Source organism: Coptis chinensis, chromosome 5, assembly GCF_015680905.1.
Source record: "Coptis chinensis isolate HL-2020 chromosome 5, ASM1568090v1, whole genome shotgun sequence".
Classification (NCBI taxonomy): Eukaryota; Viridiplantae; Streptophyta; class Magnoliopsida; order Ranunculales; family Ranunculaceae; genus Coptis; species Coptis chinensis.
Window position 1 is genome coordinate 92,119,787 of NC_141460.1, and position 17,441 is coordinate 92,137,227.

Sequence of the window (17,441 nt, forward strand, 5' to 3'; positions counted from 1 at the left end):
GGGTGTCTTTCTTACCTAGTGTTAGAGGTTTGAAATTGGACGACCTCATTTTTAGATGGGAGTCTGTGATTGAGGAGTAGCATTTATATGTATTTCTAGTAGTGTGAATCTCTCACACTGCATCTTCATTACTATCAATATAAAATCTTGTTTTGTTGATAAAAAAAAAAAAAAAAATTGATGAGATGGTTTATGTCCCTGGGGTAACAGTCCAGACCTTTTTGAGCTTGAATCAGCTGATGTTTTAGACCCAATCAAAGGAATACTCTTCATATCCGATAATTTTTACTTTATTATCCGATAATTTTTGGTTGGCCTGTCTGTTGTTACGTAGATTATTGGCTATTGTTCACTCATTAAAGGGTTTGAGTTGGAGGTTGCAAGGAAATATGTATATGTACTACTTCAACCAATTATCGATCCCACTATATATTCTACTTGAAAACTTATAATATGTTAAATATTAATGTGGAAATCCACATACCAAACTCCTAAGTCCCTATCCCGAGAATCTAAAGTAAGCCATGGTTACACAGTAAATCCACATCCCTGTTACAAATTTCAATCTACTTTAAATGAAAAGTCCTTATCGATTTCTTTAGTAAGTTAGAGTAAAGTATTGCAATTGACAATAACAATTTGAAGTCAGAAATCCCTGAAAATCTCGAGCTTAGGTTTAACGTCAAAGCCATTTTCTTTTTCAATATCAAGTCATTGTTGCCGTGGATGCAGACAATCGGCTCCATGTGCAGTTGATTTCATAACTGATATACGTCATATTAATATAAAAAATATGGATTTCCTCCGTCTTTGGGTTTTTATTCATAGAGTTGGAAGCGGATTGTTATGTATTTATCTTATTTTCCATTACTGATTGATCCAATTAATGCACAAACATGTTGGTAATCATTGCTTGAAGATGTGTAATCTCTTCCATTTTTTTTGTCGTTTCCATTCCTCTTTTATTTAATTACGAAGTTTTTGATTAAATGCTTATTTTATGTTTATGTCTTCTCACCAGTTTTTGATTATGGCGTTTATTAATGTTTGGGTAACATCGATCTCCGAATTGAAGATTTTCTTCTCATTCGCTTCTTAAATCTTATTCTTTATTATTATTATTTTTTCCAGTTTTATGGCGTTTTGATTTTCTATGTAATATGGATAACAGATAATGGCAAGTGTTGAACGGCTTCGTACACATCAGCAATGAATCCCTGAGAATGAACAGTGGCGACATACCTGTATGATTAGGGATAGATATCGCTATCACCGGCGTAAAAAAGAAGGAAAACGGACTAAAGTAAAACAAGCCAAACATGTTTAGGTATAATTTAGTTAATATGAACAAATGTATGATATAACAATGACCAATAGAAGCTGAGTGCATATCATCCTAGACTATTCCTGAGAGATCATATTAAAAAACAAATGAGGAATGCTCTTGAGTCATCGTTGGCTTAACTTGCACTCTTTGCATCTTATCTTAACTTCTCTCCCCTCCCACTTCTTTGAGGTAAAACTCTCTTTCATCCTCCTCTCTGCCGGTTTCTGCACTTCTCCTTTCCTCATTTTGGATTATATTAAAATTAGTTTCTATGTCCTTGTCGTCTTCATCAACACTAACCTACTTCCAAGGATCATATCCAAAATTTTTATAGATTATTGTTCAGGGATCCTCTTCATCATCTGCTTAATATATTATTGACTTGAAAAAAGAGATAAGACATAAACGATTGTTGCGGTTTTGGCAGGAGTCATGGAGGTTTCGGTGGCCATTATGGATGTGTTTTACTGCTATCTAAGAATTGTTTTTCTCGAATGCAAGTATAAACATACTAACCAAGGTAACCATTCTTTTTTTATTTTCTTTGTGCAGTTTTGTCATCTGTAGTTTTGGTTTGATATTTTTTCAGTTCTTTTGATGGTGGTAGTTTAAATACTTCTTAAATCTTATAAATGGGGTTCAATTCAACCACACATTATAAGATGTTGTTATTTAATGTTGTGTACTTTGTCGACGAAGTCTACCAAGTTATTTGGAATGGTTGTGCATGTGGTTCACCAGTTCATGTTATTATTTCCCTTTGTCAACTTGGTTGTCCGAAGGTTTGAATCACCACCTTATCTTAACAGAGTCTACCGCAGTGTTCGTGTGATCTGCCATGCTACTATTACACTTATTTATGTACACTGTACATATAAGAGTGCTAACTGTTTGTTCCACTAATTTGCTAATTAATCCACTATTTATCTCTCTTCTTTTCTATACTTTTTATGTGGTAGTGAACAATATTAGTTTAAAACATGGAGGAAAATATGAGCATACTGTCGGAGTTTGTTGTTGTAATCCTTTTCGCGATCTTCACAAGTCAATGACACTGGGCAACGTTCTCCATAGACAAACTCATACCTAAGACTATCATCGAAAGTTCACTTCCTTTCTCTTTTTAAGTACATGATAATTGGTTCATTTCATTTGATTCTTCAGATATGATTTCCAGTGACTTACAAGGGACAAGTACTTTGATTTGATTCACCTTATGTGACTTTTAAACAAGTACTCACAAGTTTGGAATCGAGACATAGTCAAGATACAATGTTAGTTACTGTATATATAATGGTGCATTGGTGCTACCCGCCCCACCCCCACCCCTTTGCAGGCTTATTATTCTTCATTATAATACTTCCATCTAAGGAAGACAATTATTTAAATAGGGAAAATCTATATTAGCTTAGACCATATTAATGTATTGCATCATGAGCATCTTGGTAATCTAAATTCTTGGTAATCTAAATTTTGATGTTAATGAGTACTTTCATTGGGTTGTGACATATTGATAACAAAGAATTTATTTTAAAATTATATAGTTTTAGCTATATATATGATAGTGTTGGATTAGAATTTGGAAGGTAGGATAAACTGTGAAAAACAATGGTTGGTAGTGCAATTTCAGGTCAACTAATAATTGGGATGTAATTCTGGCAAATTTTAGAGTGAGTATTCAACCGCAGACCCAAGTAGATTATAGCCACACTAACATTGTTTAGTTCATTATTTTCCAATTCAATTCAATGGTTAGGTTTTTGCTTTTCATTGTGCCACTTTGAACTCTTAAGTATTATTATATGAATTTGTGCATGATAGTATTTAGAGAAAAATCTCAATATCTTTAGTGGAATATGTTTCAGTTTGTTGGTAACTTGGAATGTTTACGAGTTCTGCCAATTATTGTTTCGGTACATATCAAAATAGTCATAGGGGGAGCATTGTAGATTGAATGTGGCTTCTGAAGCTATTCAATGCAGATTTTTGAATTTGAAAAAACCAAGTTATGAACTTTCAGGGTTTGTGGGTTTGTTGTACGTTTGATTTATTTTCTTCTTCATTGTTTGCTTTTACATATTTTTGGCATTGTTCACTTTTATAACTATGATTACGTATATTATTAAGGACAAATCCTAGACGAACAGAGAGACATGATGTGATGAGTTGGAAACAGAGAAGGATCTTCTTAAATATCTTCATTTTCTGATCTCATTTTATCTTCATGAAAATTGGCAATATCATAAGCGGAGTTATTTTGGCTCTTTGTAGCGAATGGACTGCTTCAATTATTTTCCTAAGCTAAGACTGAGAATAGGTGGATTCCTTTCTAAAATATTAATAATTCAACATAACAATTATATTAAGTTACATAACTTTCGTATGTATGAGTCAGTATGAACTCAATTTATTTCGTAGTCAATGTTTCTATTAAAACAATGTCCCCATGAATGGAGAGTTCTTCATCTTTTGCATATATAAATTGAATTAATGAAGGAGACTTTTTTATAGTTCTTGGACAGTTCTAATCTTAGCCCTTCATGGCATGCATATATGGGGCTGGAAGAGTTCATTCAAAATTAAATCATTTGGCATCAAGTCTAATAGGATTGACTATGTTGTCGCTGTGTTTTTAGCATGTAGACAGAGGATTTGCTCACTAGAAATGGACATCTTAAGGAGGCAGAGCAATTAATCAGTTGCTTGCCTGTCCAATGAGCTAATTTTTATATATAGCCCTCCATCTTTACCAGAAGCCAGCCAGAGTAAGAAAGAACTTGAGACACCTAGACATTGTAGTGAATAAATTCAAAGGGAGTAGAAGCATGGTGATCTATAGAAGGAAGAGAATGACAAGTTAGTACATCTCTTAAGGTTGTAAGAGTTGCAAAGTAAACTGAAAGAGGGGTTCAACATGTTAGTGGAGACTGGAACCTCATCCTGCAAACTGGCTGAAAGTAGAAGTGATTTGTTTTAGCTCTAGCTGTTACGAACCTGAAGTGAACTGCTTCTTGCTTTATACCTTACCTTATCTTATTTTTGATGATACAGGCGTTACAACAGAGAATTCAAATATACAGAGGAGATGGAAAGTAAGGTTGCCATACCAAATGATATTTGGCTACACAATGAGAAGTGATCTTTCAAGCCATGTGACTGGTGGGGCCTTTCTGTGATGTGCATATGATGCCCACCTTGATCGGCTCACCATATCTTACTACAATCACAATGGTAGCAAATAAACTTATTAATGGCAACCTTGCAAAGGCCACCTTTGACATTAACTTGAAACAACCAAAATTTGTCATTGGTCGCAGCTGTAGCTAACTATGCACGGCCATTAGACGATGGCCTTTATTTGGCAATTGTCAATTGACATATATCTCAAGGTAATGAATCTTAATTTTGCTTCATCTGCCTGTACTTCAACAAGTAGGTTTCATTCCTATTCATGTTCCCTATGCATGTTATCAGGGGATTGTGAATGCATATTGATAAAGGCACGATTAACTGTTATTTATGTTAATCTGTTGATAAATGAAAAATCTAGCTAATGGTTGTTCATTGGCAAACTCAATGGAACCAACATCATCTAAATGAACTGAGCAGTGACTTACTAAAAATCAGATCATTTCTCAAGTGGTTAGTATTTGAAAAAAAGTTGACGTATATGAGTATTTGATCAGTTTGTAGCATATCCTCTTCAGTGAATTAGATGTCAATTGCTATAAACATATGTATGCATACTGATCTATGTTGTAATTCTACAGACACACCCATGCATCACAGAATCCGAGAAGGAACAGTTACGCCAGCTGCTGGACTGCCAAAAAACTATCATTGAAACATTACCCACACTTCCCCTCTGAGGGGTATACCAAGTGCTCTTTTTTCAACAGCTCCAGTAGAATACTTCAATTGCAGGTTGCTTCCATTGCACACATTGAAAGACTTAAGTTTCTCCCGCAGCTGCACTCAAAGCTTTTTTGCACATTGAAGAAGGATGTCCCCTACTTTTAAAATCACCTCAGTTCAATGGGGATGACCAAATGTATGGATTGTTTTAGATGCATCTCAGGTGTCAGGTCACAGGGATGTATGTTCCTGCCACCATTATAATTACTTGATCACTCAATATAGAACAGGTTCTGCACTAAATTGTGCAAGTTATAGCGAGTTTTTTTTTTTTTTAATTTGTCAAGAAACACTGAACAATCTTGAGGGTAGTAAAATGAATAACATCATGACATCCTTTCCGAAAAAATCTTCATGTTAAGTCAATGCGAAAAAAATAAAAGAAAAGGGCGGATAGATGTTGAACACCGCTACAAAGTTAATTGGTAATTCTCAAAAGGTTTCATCGATTTTTCCCCCCATAGGTTTGGTTCCTTAGATTAAGTTTACTTCATTCCAACTTAGTGTACATGACAATGACTTATGACTTCTAACCGTTGAGCTTTCAGTTCTTATTGATAGCAATATATATATACTTTGGATTATAGGAGTTTGCTATTAACTTTTTAATTATTTTCGAATTCTTATAAAAAAAAAATGGGACTCGAGAACTATAGATGTTTCATTGGCGTGAGGGGCATTTGCTATTTGGTTTTTTGGTATATTTGGTTTTGAAGTTGAGCAGTTTTGTTCCGAAGGATAACATGTATGACTCAAGTGTTAGCAAACTATTAAATACACAATTTTAGAATAAGGATGGGGAGAGAAACTCAGCCACATTCTGACTGAGCGGAGCACATAATTTAAAAGCAATATGTGAATATCAGTTTTAGAGGATGGTGTAACACTCTGTTCATTTTTCTAACATATATTTGCCTTAGTGTTTTAGGAGTGAACATGCATCCTACTACCCATTCTATTTTGTGGTTCAGATACATGTCGCTTTATGGTTTCGCTTAAGTAGAATTATATATATATATATATATATATAAATTGACAAAAATTAAAAAAAAAAAACAAATTGGATGTACTGGTTGACATGATTTTACAAGTATTTTACTTTTCTAAAGAATTTGCTGAGTGCTGAATTGATTGGATTAGTTTTTTAGCCGGAAGTCCCATGTATGCGGAATTGCATAATCATCTTGGTGAATATGGCATATTTGGGATGTTTAAGAATATAAATGAGTTTGTAATTAAATATTTGGAGAAGGAAAATTAGCATACATAGACATTTCAATTTCCTTTCAATTCCTAAAGTGCATGCATACCTAATATATATGGAAGTCACCATTTGTAAGTAAGCAAAAGAAGGAAAAGGTTAAAAGCATGGCCAATAGGTCACCTAGCTTAGTGGTAATTCTAAGAGGCTTAAGAAAACATATCTAGGACGCAGGATAGTATAATATGGTTAAAGCAAAACTCCATAATTGGTTAATCGATTTGATAGCAGTAATTGTACCCTCTTTATTATATATCCATAGATCCATAGGAATTGATAACATGCTTCCACTTCAATTTATTTTAATTTTAATCACATGGAATATAATAATTGAAGGAATTGGAGTTTGGTTCTCATTCAATTTTCCCAAAAAGATGTGAGGATGGAAATGTAAAATAATGGAAATGTAAAATAATAAGTTCGCACATACATTTATTTAGCTAAAGTTACTTATAATGACTCAAGTGGCTACATTAATTACTTTCTTTAATAGGTCCAAATGTTGTAGTTATTGGGGTTAGAAGCAGCAAGTGCTATAAAGAAATGACAATAGAGTTCTTTCGTGCCAGTCTTCCCTACACTAATGATAAACAGCGCAAGTTTTTACTTTTTAATGAATGTTGCTCAGCTCTCTATGTTTGTAACTTTGTTTAATAACCATAACAAATTATTAACACGGGGAACTTTGATCAATTAATTTACTATATGAGTTTCAATATAGTTTGGAAATAAGATTTTTGATACATAATAATAAAATAAAATAAAAATTATATAAAAACGGTCCCCGTTCGTTGAACGGGCCTAAAAATCTAGTTGTATTCTAAAATCTTTAATATATAGAAAAACAAGGGTAGAGTGAATAGTGAATGTGCGTGGACATAGGGGTATTTTGGTCATTTCATATTTTTATTATTTTTTTAACTTTTGAAAAGTAAAATAGTAATTTAAAGTTTATAAAATTTTTAAAAAAAAAATCTGTAGATCCCACGTAGATACCACGTGCACAGTAGCTAGTACTATTAAACCAGTTATCCCCACGGCCCCACCCCCCAATCCACATTTACTTTTAGAACAAACGTCTCAACGATCATTAGTTTAGGTGTCATCTTTCGTCATTTTTTTTTCGAGATAATAGTAATAATAATAATAATATAATAATAATAATAGTAGTAATGTAGGTTATGTAGCTGCTTATAAATCTTACCTCCACGTCCCACATATTTTTGTGACTCCACAACAAGCTTTGAGCAATTTGCTTGGAAAGCAGCATTGTTAGGACTTCGGACAATGGGGTGCAGCTCATTTGACATGCCCGAGACCAAACTCAAGAAAGGTTTGTGGTCACCTCAAGAAGATGAAACACTTAGGAATTACATGTTCCAGAACGGTCATGGCTGCTGCTGGAACTGCCTCCCCGTCAAGGCTGGTGAGTGAAAATATTCTTGTCGTCGAACATCGTTATTATTCATGCGTGACATGTGAAGTTCAAGTGAATAGTACACTGCTGGAACACCTTGCCGTCTGCCCAAAACGTCCTTAATTAGATTACCAAAGATCAACTGGTCAAGTGGACACACGCCGAAACACTACATTGTAGTTTTCTTTCTCGAACGCCCTTCATTTAAAGCTATGGTCAAGTGAACACACAACGTACCTTGTCTTCCTTTCTTACATACTCTGACGTCTTTGGATGATATGTCTTGTTTTGGCTTTTCATATTAATCATTGTTTTATATGTATACCCGAAAGAATCATGGTGACAAAACTGATTTGTATTTTACTCGTGTCGTCAGGGCCGGTTCCCCCATAGCAAAATAGGCAACTGCTTAGCCCCGCAGCCTAAGAGCTCCAATATAATTAAGCTCAATGATTTATTTTCAGCCCACTATCGTTTTTCAAGCTCTTATTTAAATGTTAGATAATATATATTGGAAACTAGGAAATAACGTTGGATAACAATTTGTTTCTCTCGCCTTCTCCCAACGTTTCTCTCGCATTCTCCAACTAAAAAAATTTCTGGCGTCCATTGGCATTTGAACTTTGCCTAGGCCCCTGATTGTCTTGAGCCACCCCTGCGTGTCGTATAGGTAACAAGACCATTCACAACTTTAATCTCAGTCATCAGACAACATAAAAGCCACTGATAAATGAAATCACCCCTTTGCTATTGTGTCATATCAAGCAGCTAATTAATCAGGCCATGCACTGATGGAATATAATTTTCTGTTTTTCATTAGACATATACGGCCGTAGTGATTCTCTTCACCCTGGCTTTTGCAGTATAGTCTCCTTCGGCTCTTTCGGTTTAATTTGGATACTCAAATGCCTATTATAAGTAGTCACCTCTCATTTGTGGAACATGCATCCATGCTAGCTTTTTTCAAGTTGTATGTACAACAGGTTATTACTGTGAATCATGATCAGGTTTGCATCGAAATGGAAAGAGCTGTAGGTTACGATGGGTTAACTACTTGAGACCAGGTCTGAAGCGAGGTCGGTTAACAATTGAAGAGGAGGAAATGGTCGTAAGCCTTCATCACTCATTAGGAAACAAGTAAGCAAAACTCTGCATTTTGAAATAGTGAGAATGGTACCTCAAGATAAATAATATTGTGATCAGAACTATATATATCCCATGTTATGATGTATATATGTTGTTTAAAGTGCCTTTCTGATCACATACCGCTCATACCTCAAGAATATGATATATAATGTGTAATAAAGACAAAATTGTTAGTTCAAGGATGTATCATGATCGTTCCGAGTTTTGAACGATTGATCAGGTGGGCTAAGATAGCACGACAGTTGCCTGGAAGGACTGATAATGAGATAAAGAACTACTGGAATTCATATTTGAAGACGAAAGTAATGATTCTTGAAGGATTATTGCAAGCTCAATATCTGAATAATACATTATTAAATTCCAAAGAAACAAATGCTCCTGAAGTTTCAAGTCTTGAACCAATCCCACCGGTACTACACCAAGATATGGGAACATCTTCAGAGACTCAATCAGCTTATTCAATTTGTTTCAATCAGGGGCCAAACCAATGCTTCCCCGAATGGCCATCTTCGGATAATTTCCAACTCCAGAATTTCGTTCAACATGATTCTGGCAATTCTATGCTGCTTTGGGAGAACTCAACAGAATCGGCCATTGCCAATGCATTCAACCAAGGTTATTCACACGATGAGGAACAGTATGCTGGTGCACGTGAGAACAATAGCACCATATTTTCAAATATCGAAATGGATGAAATTGCTTTAATGAATGAGATGCATTGCAATTGGCCTCTTAACATGAATTTTAATGGGGTTTACCAATAAAACATTGCAAGTTTTAGGAGGTAATAATGTACGTGAATGCAAAATTGCTGTACTAAGTTTCTGTTCGTTGCTTCAAATCTGTGCAAGAGATTTAAAAGTTGGTATTATTTTGCTTTATTACTTCAGTGTACTAGATCGATCTTAAGGAAAATGGGCCACTTTCCATGAACAAGCAAGAGCATTCTTGTCACAAGGATAAATCACTAAACTAGTTAGTAGTTATGTATGGTATGTTATATTATTATTGAATTTTATTTAATTTATATTAAGAATTTAGAATGAACTCAACGATTTTTGTGCTCAAGTCTTACATTATGACAATTCGATCTATCTCACATAGATATCCAAATTCTAAATTTCTGAAATCGGCTTTAATTTTTTTGCTAAACAAGATGGAATTTTATTACTGTAAAGATGTGTTTATATGGGTAGAGAAGCTCAGTGCACATGTAGTCTACAAGCTTCTACTTTTCCTTTCAATCAAACCTATAGTAGGTCATGTCGGGCCCCTTTCATTTATAGAGCCATGGTGGTTTTCCTTGGTACAAAATTGGGTTAGTAGTAGTCTGTCAAACTTCTACGTTTGCTGCTGTATCTGCAGCAAGCCAGCAAGGTTCACCGGCCTCCCTCCAGGTGCTGGTGACTTTGCTGCTCCAGTAGCTTTGTCCACTTCGTTTTCATATGCCATGGTATGCAATTCACCAGCGTTGAAAACTGTAGCTTCCGCCTTAGAGTCTGTCTCCACCCACAATTCACAGATGTCTCCATCCTCTACTGACTGCTTCTAGAATCGATTGACTTGATCGACATCATTTGATTTCTGGTCTGCACTGGAGTGCAATATGCATGCATGCATGTATGTATAACATTAATTTACTTTATACTAGTATATGATTTCACTTCCTCCCACCATTACTAGTATTACATGCAAGTCCCTAACTAAGAGTGACAAGGGACTTAATGCGAGGTGGAAACTTTAGTTCAGTTGCTGAGCAAACAGTTCTCCACAACTTTGGCATCACTTGTCACTCTGGGATTATTTATAGAATCAGAGGCTAGCTTGGATCCCTCTGAGGCATAACGAAATCAAAATTAACTGCAATGGCTCTAGCATGGGCAACCCTGGAAATGGAGGAACCGTCTGGTCTGCAGGGGCTTTGAAGCAAAAGTGATGGGCGTAATGGTGCAAGGTCTAGGTCAAGTCACTAATTATGAAGCAGAATGCCATGCGGTTACACAAGCCATGGAAGTAGCAAGGAATAACAACTGGAGCACAGTTTGGATTGAATCTGATTCGAAAGCAGTAGTGTACAAGCCTTTAACAAGACGGATGTGCCTTGGCAATACAGAGGAAGATGGTATAGAACCATAGAGGTAGCTCTCATGGTATAGAATGGAGGCTCACTCACACATGGAGAGAAGCCAACTTTGCAGCAGATCGACCCGGCATGGCCACAAAGCTAGCATACGGCAAGTTTGGTGGAAGGAGCATTAGAGTGGACATCTTACAGACCACACTTTATAACCTCCATGGAATGATGGCCATATAGAACCTATTATAGATTTGGCTAGAGGCCTAGAACACTACAATGTCAGTCGAATCTGTGATGTATGGAACTGTGCTCCAAACCTTTATGTTTCTGTTTTTTTCCTTATATTTTTTACTTATAACTTTTGTACTATATTTCAAATTCTTTATACAATGCAAACCTTTCCGGCAAAAAAAAAGTAAGTCCGATCCCTAACTAACTACATCAGAAGTAGGATTAGTTCGAGATCGTGTTAAGGTTTTCGAGTTACTAGCTCCTCTAATGGAAACCCTTCGACAACCAATTCCTCTTCTTAATGAAAATGGAGCAAGTGTAACCCAAACCACTCCAGTACTCCACCTTATTTATCTTTTCAATGGTCTTTATTCATTGGATTACTTGATTGGTTAGAGAAAAGAATTTGAAGGATCTAGATTCCATTTATTTCATAGCATTCAAAAAACACGTTTAAAACATAGCCTTCATTATTTATTTGTCTTAGTCTTTACGATTGCACTCATTACTATGCTGAAAAGAAAAAAACCCTTGGCTTCAAGTCTTCAACATGCTATAATTTTGGATACTGATGTCGCTCTAAGAATTATCTTGTATAGTCACACCACCTCATGATGATGTATAACAATCATTTTATGTAAGACCTTGACAAATTATTTTTGACGAGATCATTATCGCCTTTTCGATCTCTCTTTGTTCGTGTTGTGCAATATGTTTAACACACAGAATGAACCGAGTCACGTCTTATTTTATTTTTTGCTACAGATGCCCATCAATAACCACCTCAAATGACATAAGGAGATTTAATTCATTACGACTAGTAGGTCGGGTATTAAGTAAAATTTTGATTCGTGTACGCATATAAGACCCGTGATGGATCTAGGGGTTGACATAAGGAGATTTAATTCATTACGAGTAGTAGGTCGGGTATTAATTAAAATTTTGATTCGTGTACGCATATAACACGGATCTAGGGGTTGCAAGGGTGCAGTAGGCACCCAAAATTTTGGAAAAACAATTATTATATATTAGAATTAGTTTAAATGTTGTAAGAAATTTTTGAATCTATAAGATTCTGGCCACCCCAATTTTTTTTCAAGTTTGAACTACTGCCCCCTACAAGATGAGTTGACACCCCAAACTCAGATTCCTGACTCCGTCCCTAAATTTACTTATTTACCATATCCCATTGAAACTGCATAAAGATGTTCGCTTATTTGATTTGAATTTGATCTAGCATTTAGGTACGTTTTCACATGATCTTCAAAATTTATTTTTCCCAAGTACGTGCGAAGACTATGCATGTTTGGTATGTAAAAAACTGAGGCGTTGTTGTCAATTAAAATTGATTGGAATCATCTCAAGACCATAGAGTGAAAAAACTACAAATCTTTAGTGTGGTGGTCGCGTTGTATAGTTGAAATAAATATTTTAGTGGTGATGATCCACGACAATGTGTTGTTGACGTGATAACTAACTAGCTAGATGGAGCATGCATTTCTTAAAGAAGGCGAATTTCGATTTTAGTTAGGTTACACCATATTTTCAGTTGCAATGAAAGTTGTACAATAGTTATCGTACCGAAAAAGCTTGCAAGGTAGAATATGACTATAACAAAATCAGCATGATCTTACATACTAACATTTTTTTTTGCAGGAGTGTCAAAGTATTGGTGAAACAACTAACTCTGTGACAGAATTGTGGAAAGGATGACAAATGGGATGCAAAAAAACTAAACACCAATGTACTTGAACCTGATGAGAACTTTGAATTGAACTCAAACAAGCAAGTTGTGTTTGTATGATTGGTTACCACAATATTAGTTATCAGGTTATAGATTTTGTTATTCAGTGACCGATACTTGTCAAAACAAAAAAAAAACAATTCCATGTCCTATTTGAATATAGTTCAGTTTTGTTACAAATACGAAACACAAAACATAACAACATACTATTCTCTTCTATGAAAAAATCCAACGTGAACTCTAATTTAATATACAACTAGCCATGCAGCCCGACCTGTGGCCGAGCCTGTTATTCTTAAACCCATCATGTCTCGGCCTATATTTAAGAGAAGCACTTGGAAGTTTAACATATCCATATCCAATAAGTAATCCATATCCATATCTATTAACTAATACATATCCATATCTATTAACTAATCCCATGCGTACATTTGAAATAATGAAATAATGCGTAGCTTTGTTTTTTGTTTTAGCATAACACATAAAAGGACAATTTTAATTTATATTAAATTAGAGAGCAGGCCAAATTCAGGGTTAGTTTGGTAAGAAGGCAAGTAATTATTTTTCAAATAGGGACTATTTTAAAAACTTTGCTGATGTGGCTCACTATGAGCATCTTGGGAGAAACGGATATTAATATAGGTAGGATTTATGTGGATTTAATTTAGTGTTGTGAAAGATATTGTTCGTGCTTAACAATGCAGCAAGTACAATAATAGCTTTGTGGCATTATATTATTTACAACCAATCTATCATATATCTTAGCTTTATGCATATCTCTACACTATTACACTATATGATAGCCGGATTAAGGTTTTTAGGAACTCACTCTCCCTTTGTCGAGCAAATTGAAATCTCCTATTTGCTCAATTTATAAACTTACCCCTCACAAAAATTAGAAACCCCTATTAATAATTTAGAAAAAACCCCATAATATCGGTTAAATTATTTCATTATTCTCCATTTTTGAATTTAGAACAAACCCTCTTTTATTAAGAATTTAGAAAAAAAAACTTCCTAATGTCACTTAGGAAAAAAAAATACCTCGGTGCGTAGCACGGTTTGCATACTTGTATATATATGATAGCCGGGTCTTCTGGAATACCATTCTCAGTACGTATCGAGTAGGCAATTTAAGATTTTCCTATTTACTTAATTTAGAAACACCTCCCTCACTAAATTTAGAATAAGCTCCACTTTTATTAATATAATTTGAACGAGGTATTTTTTTTATTAATAATTTAGAAACACCTCTATAATGTCACTTAAATTAAATAATTACTCTTATTTATTATTAATAATTAAAAAAAACCTCCCTAATATTATTTAAATAACATAATTATCTCTCATTTTATTTAAAATAAATAAATAGATGAGTCTCTCCTATATAATTACAATTACCATTTACAATTAAAATCCAAATAAATCAATGTGTAGTACGGTTTGCATATTTGTATGGTACTATGGTAGTCAAGTTCAATTCCTCTCAAAACATGGTGATCAACCTTTCCGTTTTGTAATTACTAGGGTTTGTCAATGTACAACCTGCAATGAGCATCCACCCAATTAATTTTTTTCCTCATAGGGCCAGGCCAGACCTAACAGCCTTTGTTGACTTGCATTGTAAGTTTGATCTTGTGTCACCTAGTAGTCTTTAGCTAATCATCACATGATTGAACTCACTTAAAAGTGACATGTGTCAATTTGCTGAAATGATATATGAGCTCTTGGAGCACCAACCTCTATAATTAGATAGATGCTATAATTAGGCATTTCACTTTGCTTTAGTTCAGTTCGCTAAGGCTCTGTTTGGCCATATGAAATTCGGTAGTACTCGACCATGTTTAGGGTATGGAAAACAAGTGGTAGATACTCAAAAAGTAGTTACTCTAGAAACTGTTTGGTCCCTTTTTCTTTAGAGAGATTGTCTCGTGCTGTTTTTCATTGTTTTTTTTTTCAACTCCCCCAATAGAATAAAAAAAAAAAAAAAAAAAACACACACACACACACACACACAAATCCACCAAAGAAAACCTGTATCAATAACTTCAAAAAGAAAAACCAAACTTCAATTCAACATAATTTCATTGAAAAATCAAAGTGATGGTCGGTCGATTGGAATGGAGACGGTGAAGAAGAAGAAACCATAGACCATTATTTATGTTTTTTTTGTTGTTTGCTCCTCCTGTTTATGATATCTAATTTTAATTTGGAAAGGTGAAGAGAGAAATTTGTGATAGAAGAAAATGAGTGGGTGAAGAAGAAGGATCAATTTTTTGAGTGTATAACTTGAATGAATAATAAAAAGATGTTTTCTCTCTCTTGTATATCTCTCGTGTATTACGTTATCTCACTTAAACCCAAAGATCCACTATACATGTTTTTTCTGGTTTCACAATTTACCTGGTTTATACCCTATTCATTAGTTGTGGCCCCAATTCATAAAATGGACGGGACCAAACACTAAGACCTGGTATACAGGGTCTTATTCCTTCTACAGGTTGGGCAATTCATGCTGCCAAACAGGGCCTAAGTAAATTAAGTTAACCGGTAGATATGAGAACAAGGTTTCAAATTAAAAGAAGTGCTACAAAACATGTGCAACTCCCTCTTTGTAATATTCTTGAATTTAGAAAGTTTCACTGAACTATATATATTTTGATAGGAAATTCAATGAGGTACTCATATCTTGAATTTGTAGTGATGGATGTGCTTATTAAGAACTGGGTATTCATACTATGGACTTTGACATCTTACTATATAGAAAAATATGGGGTATGATGAATATTATTTTCACGTACGTCACAGGGGCAGTTTGGTAATTTTATATTTAAAAAAAATCATTTTGCATAAGCAAAATTGTAATTTTGGTGTACGTCCCTATTTTAGTCATTTTACAGTTTTTTATTGTTATTTTTTTTTTACTTTTTGAAGAGTAAAATAATAATTTAATGTTTATCGGTTAAAAAAAAAAAAAAAAAAATTGTAGATTCCACGTGGATACCACGTGCACAGTAGGTAGTCTAATAAAGGAAAGTACAAGATCTAATCATCTAGGGACATAATATAAAGGACATCTCTACACTATATGATAGCCGGATCTTTAGGAGGAAAATTTCTCAACCGAACTGTGTATTTGTAATCTCTCTATTTTATGATTTTAGAACTGCCTCCCTTAATTATTCTAATCAGCTCCCTCCTTTTTAAACAATTTACCAAAAATTCTCTCACTTTATTGAAATTATAATTAGTTTCATATTATTTAAAATAATTTAGAAAATCTCATTCACGTCACTCAAATTATATTCAACCCCTCCTAATGTTTTTATATTATTTTTTAGATTATAAATAGAATTCAAAAAATCATACTATCAAAGAGATGTTAGAGCGACAAGTTTAAAGATTTGAAAAAATACTGATGCGTAGCACGGTTCGCATACTCGTAATTAAAAATGCTTCTACCTGACATATCTACGTAGAAGCTCTATTATACCTACTAGTGGCGGGGCAATGTGCATGCCAGTAGGGCATAGCCCCCTGAACTTATGACAAAAAATAATAATAATAAATTAATTAATTAATTAATACTACGTACTACTAACAAATAGTATATGGCCAAAGTTTTACTGACTTGTAATTTCTGAATATCCCGGGTCGAATTGTTCGATTAGCCACTCGTCTTACTGAATCTAACCGGCTAAGTACTCTATTGATTTCAATTGGTCGCGAGCTCCTTTCCTACAATTGAAAGTTTGAAACCAAATGTTGAAATTTGTTGCACTTGCGCTTTCATGTCATTTAATGGTTCCACAGCTTTCCCCATAAAATAGGAGACTTCATCTGTGTTTGCGGAATAAAGTGCATGCCCTTTAAAGATTCCACAACTTTAAAACACAAGAAAATTAAACACGACACTTCATCTCGGTTTACGGAATGAAGTACTTCTAGCTAGAATTAGAAAGTGACTAAGGGGCTATTTGTTTTTTTAAGTTAAGTTATAAGAGGGTCTTATAAAGTGGTTTGTTTTTAATTTTAAGTTCCTCTTATAAGCACTTTTAAAAATAGAAAAACAAATCATGACATCTTATAGATGGTTATTTGACAAATATAACCCTCTTTACATCGCATTTAACTTGAATATATTAATTTGAAATAAACGTATAGTTTGATTTTCGGTTTCAAATCAATTTTGATAATTAGAATATCAATTTTAGAAAACTACTTTAATTGGCGGTGGTAGTGGTAGTGGTAGTGGTCTTAATAGCACGGTGGTGGTAGTAGTGGAGGTGATGATATTGGTTTTAATAGTATGGTGATGGTGGT

The 17,441-nt window shown here is 34.4% G+C and overlaps 1 protein-coding gene and 1 long non-coding RNA gene across 2 annotated transcripts; both read left to right on the forward strand.

The window, feature by feature from the left end:
* Positions 1-1,171: 1,171 nt before the first annotated feature.
* On the forward strand, positions 1,172-5,493 carry LOC147500087 (uncharacterized). Its single transcript, XR_015196192.1, has 4 exons — positions 1,172-1,327; positions 1,755-1,847; positions 4,379-4,716; positions 5,098-5,493. It is a non-coding gene; the product is annotated as an uncharacterized LOC147500087 (long non-coding RNA).
* A 2,253-nt stretch (positions 5,494-7,746) lies between these two features.
* Positions 7,747-9,937, forward strand: LOC147500088 (transcription factor MYB12-like). Its single transcript, XM_086559260.1, has 3 exons — positions 7,747-7,929; positions 8,928-9,057; positions 9,287-9,937. The coding sequence occupies exons 1-3, from the start codon at positions 7,791-7,793 to the stop codon at positions 9,828-9,830; spliced, it is 813 nt and encodes a 270-aa protein (XP_086415386.1). The 5' UTR covers positions 7,747-7,790; the 3' UTR covers positions 9,831-9,937.
* Positions 9,938-17,441: the final 7,504 nt, after the last annotated feature.

What these genes read in the sequence shown, in the direction of transcription:
- LOC147500088 (XM_086559260.1), top strand. Translation starts at nt 7,791, where the DNA reads ATGGGGTGCAGCTCATTTGACATGCCCGAGACCAAACTCAAGAAAGGT. An exon ending in CTGCCTCCCCGTCAAGGCTG is followed by an intron (nt 7,930 to 8,927) that starts GTGAGTGAAAAT and finishes AATCATGATCAG; the next exon opens with GTTTGCATCGAAATGGAAAG. An exon ending in CATCACTCATTAGGAAACAA is followed by an intron (nt 9,058 to 9,286) that starts GTAAGCAAAACT and finishes ACGATTGATCAG; the next exon opens with GTGGGCTAAGATAGCACGAC.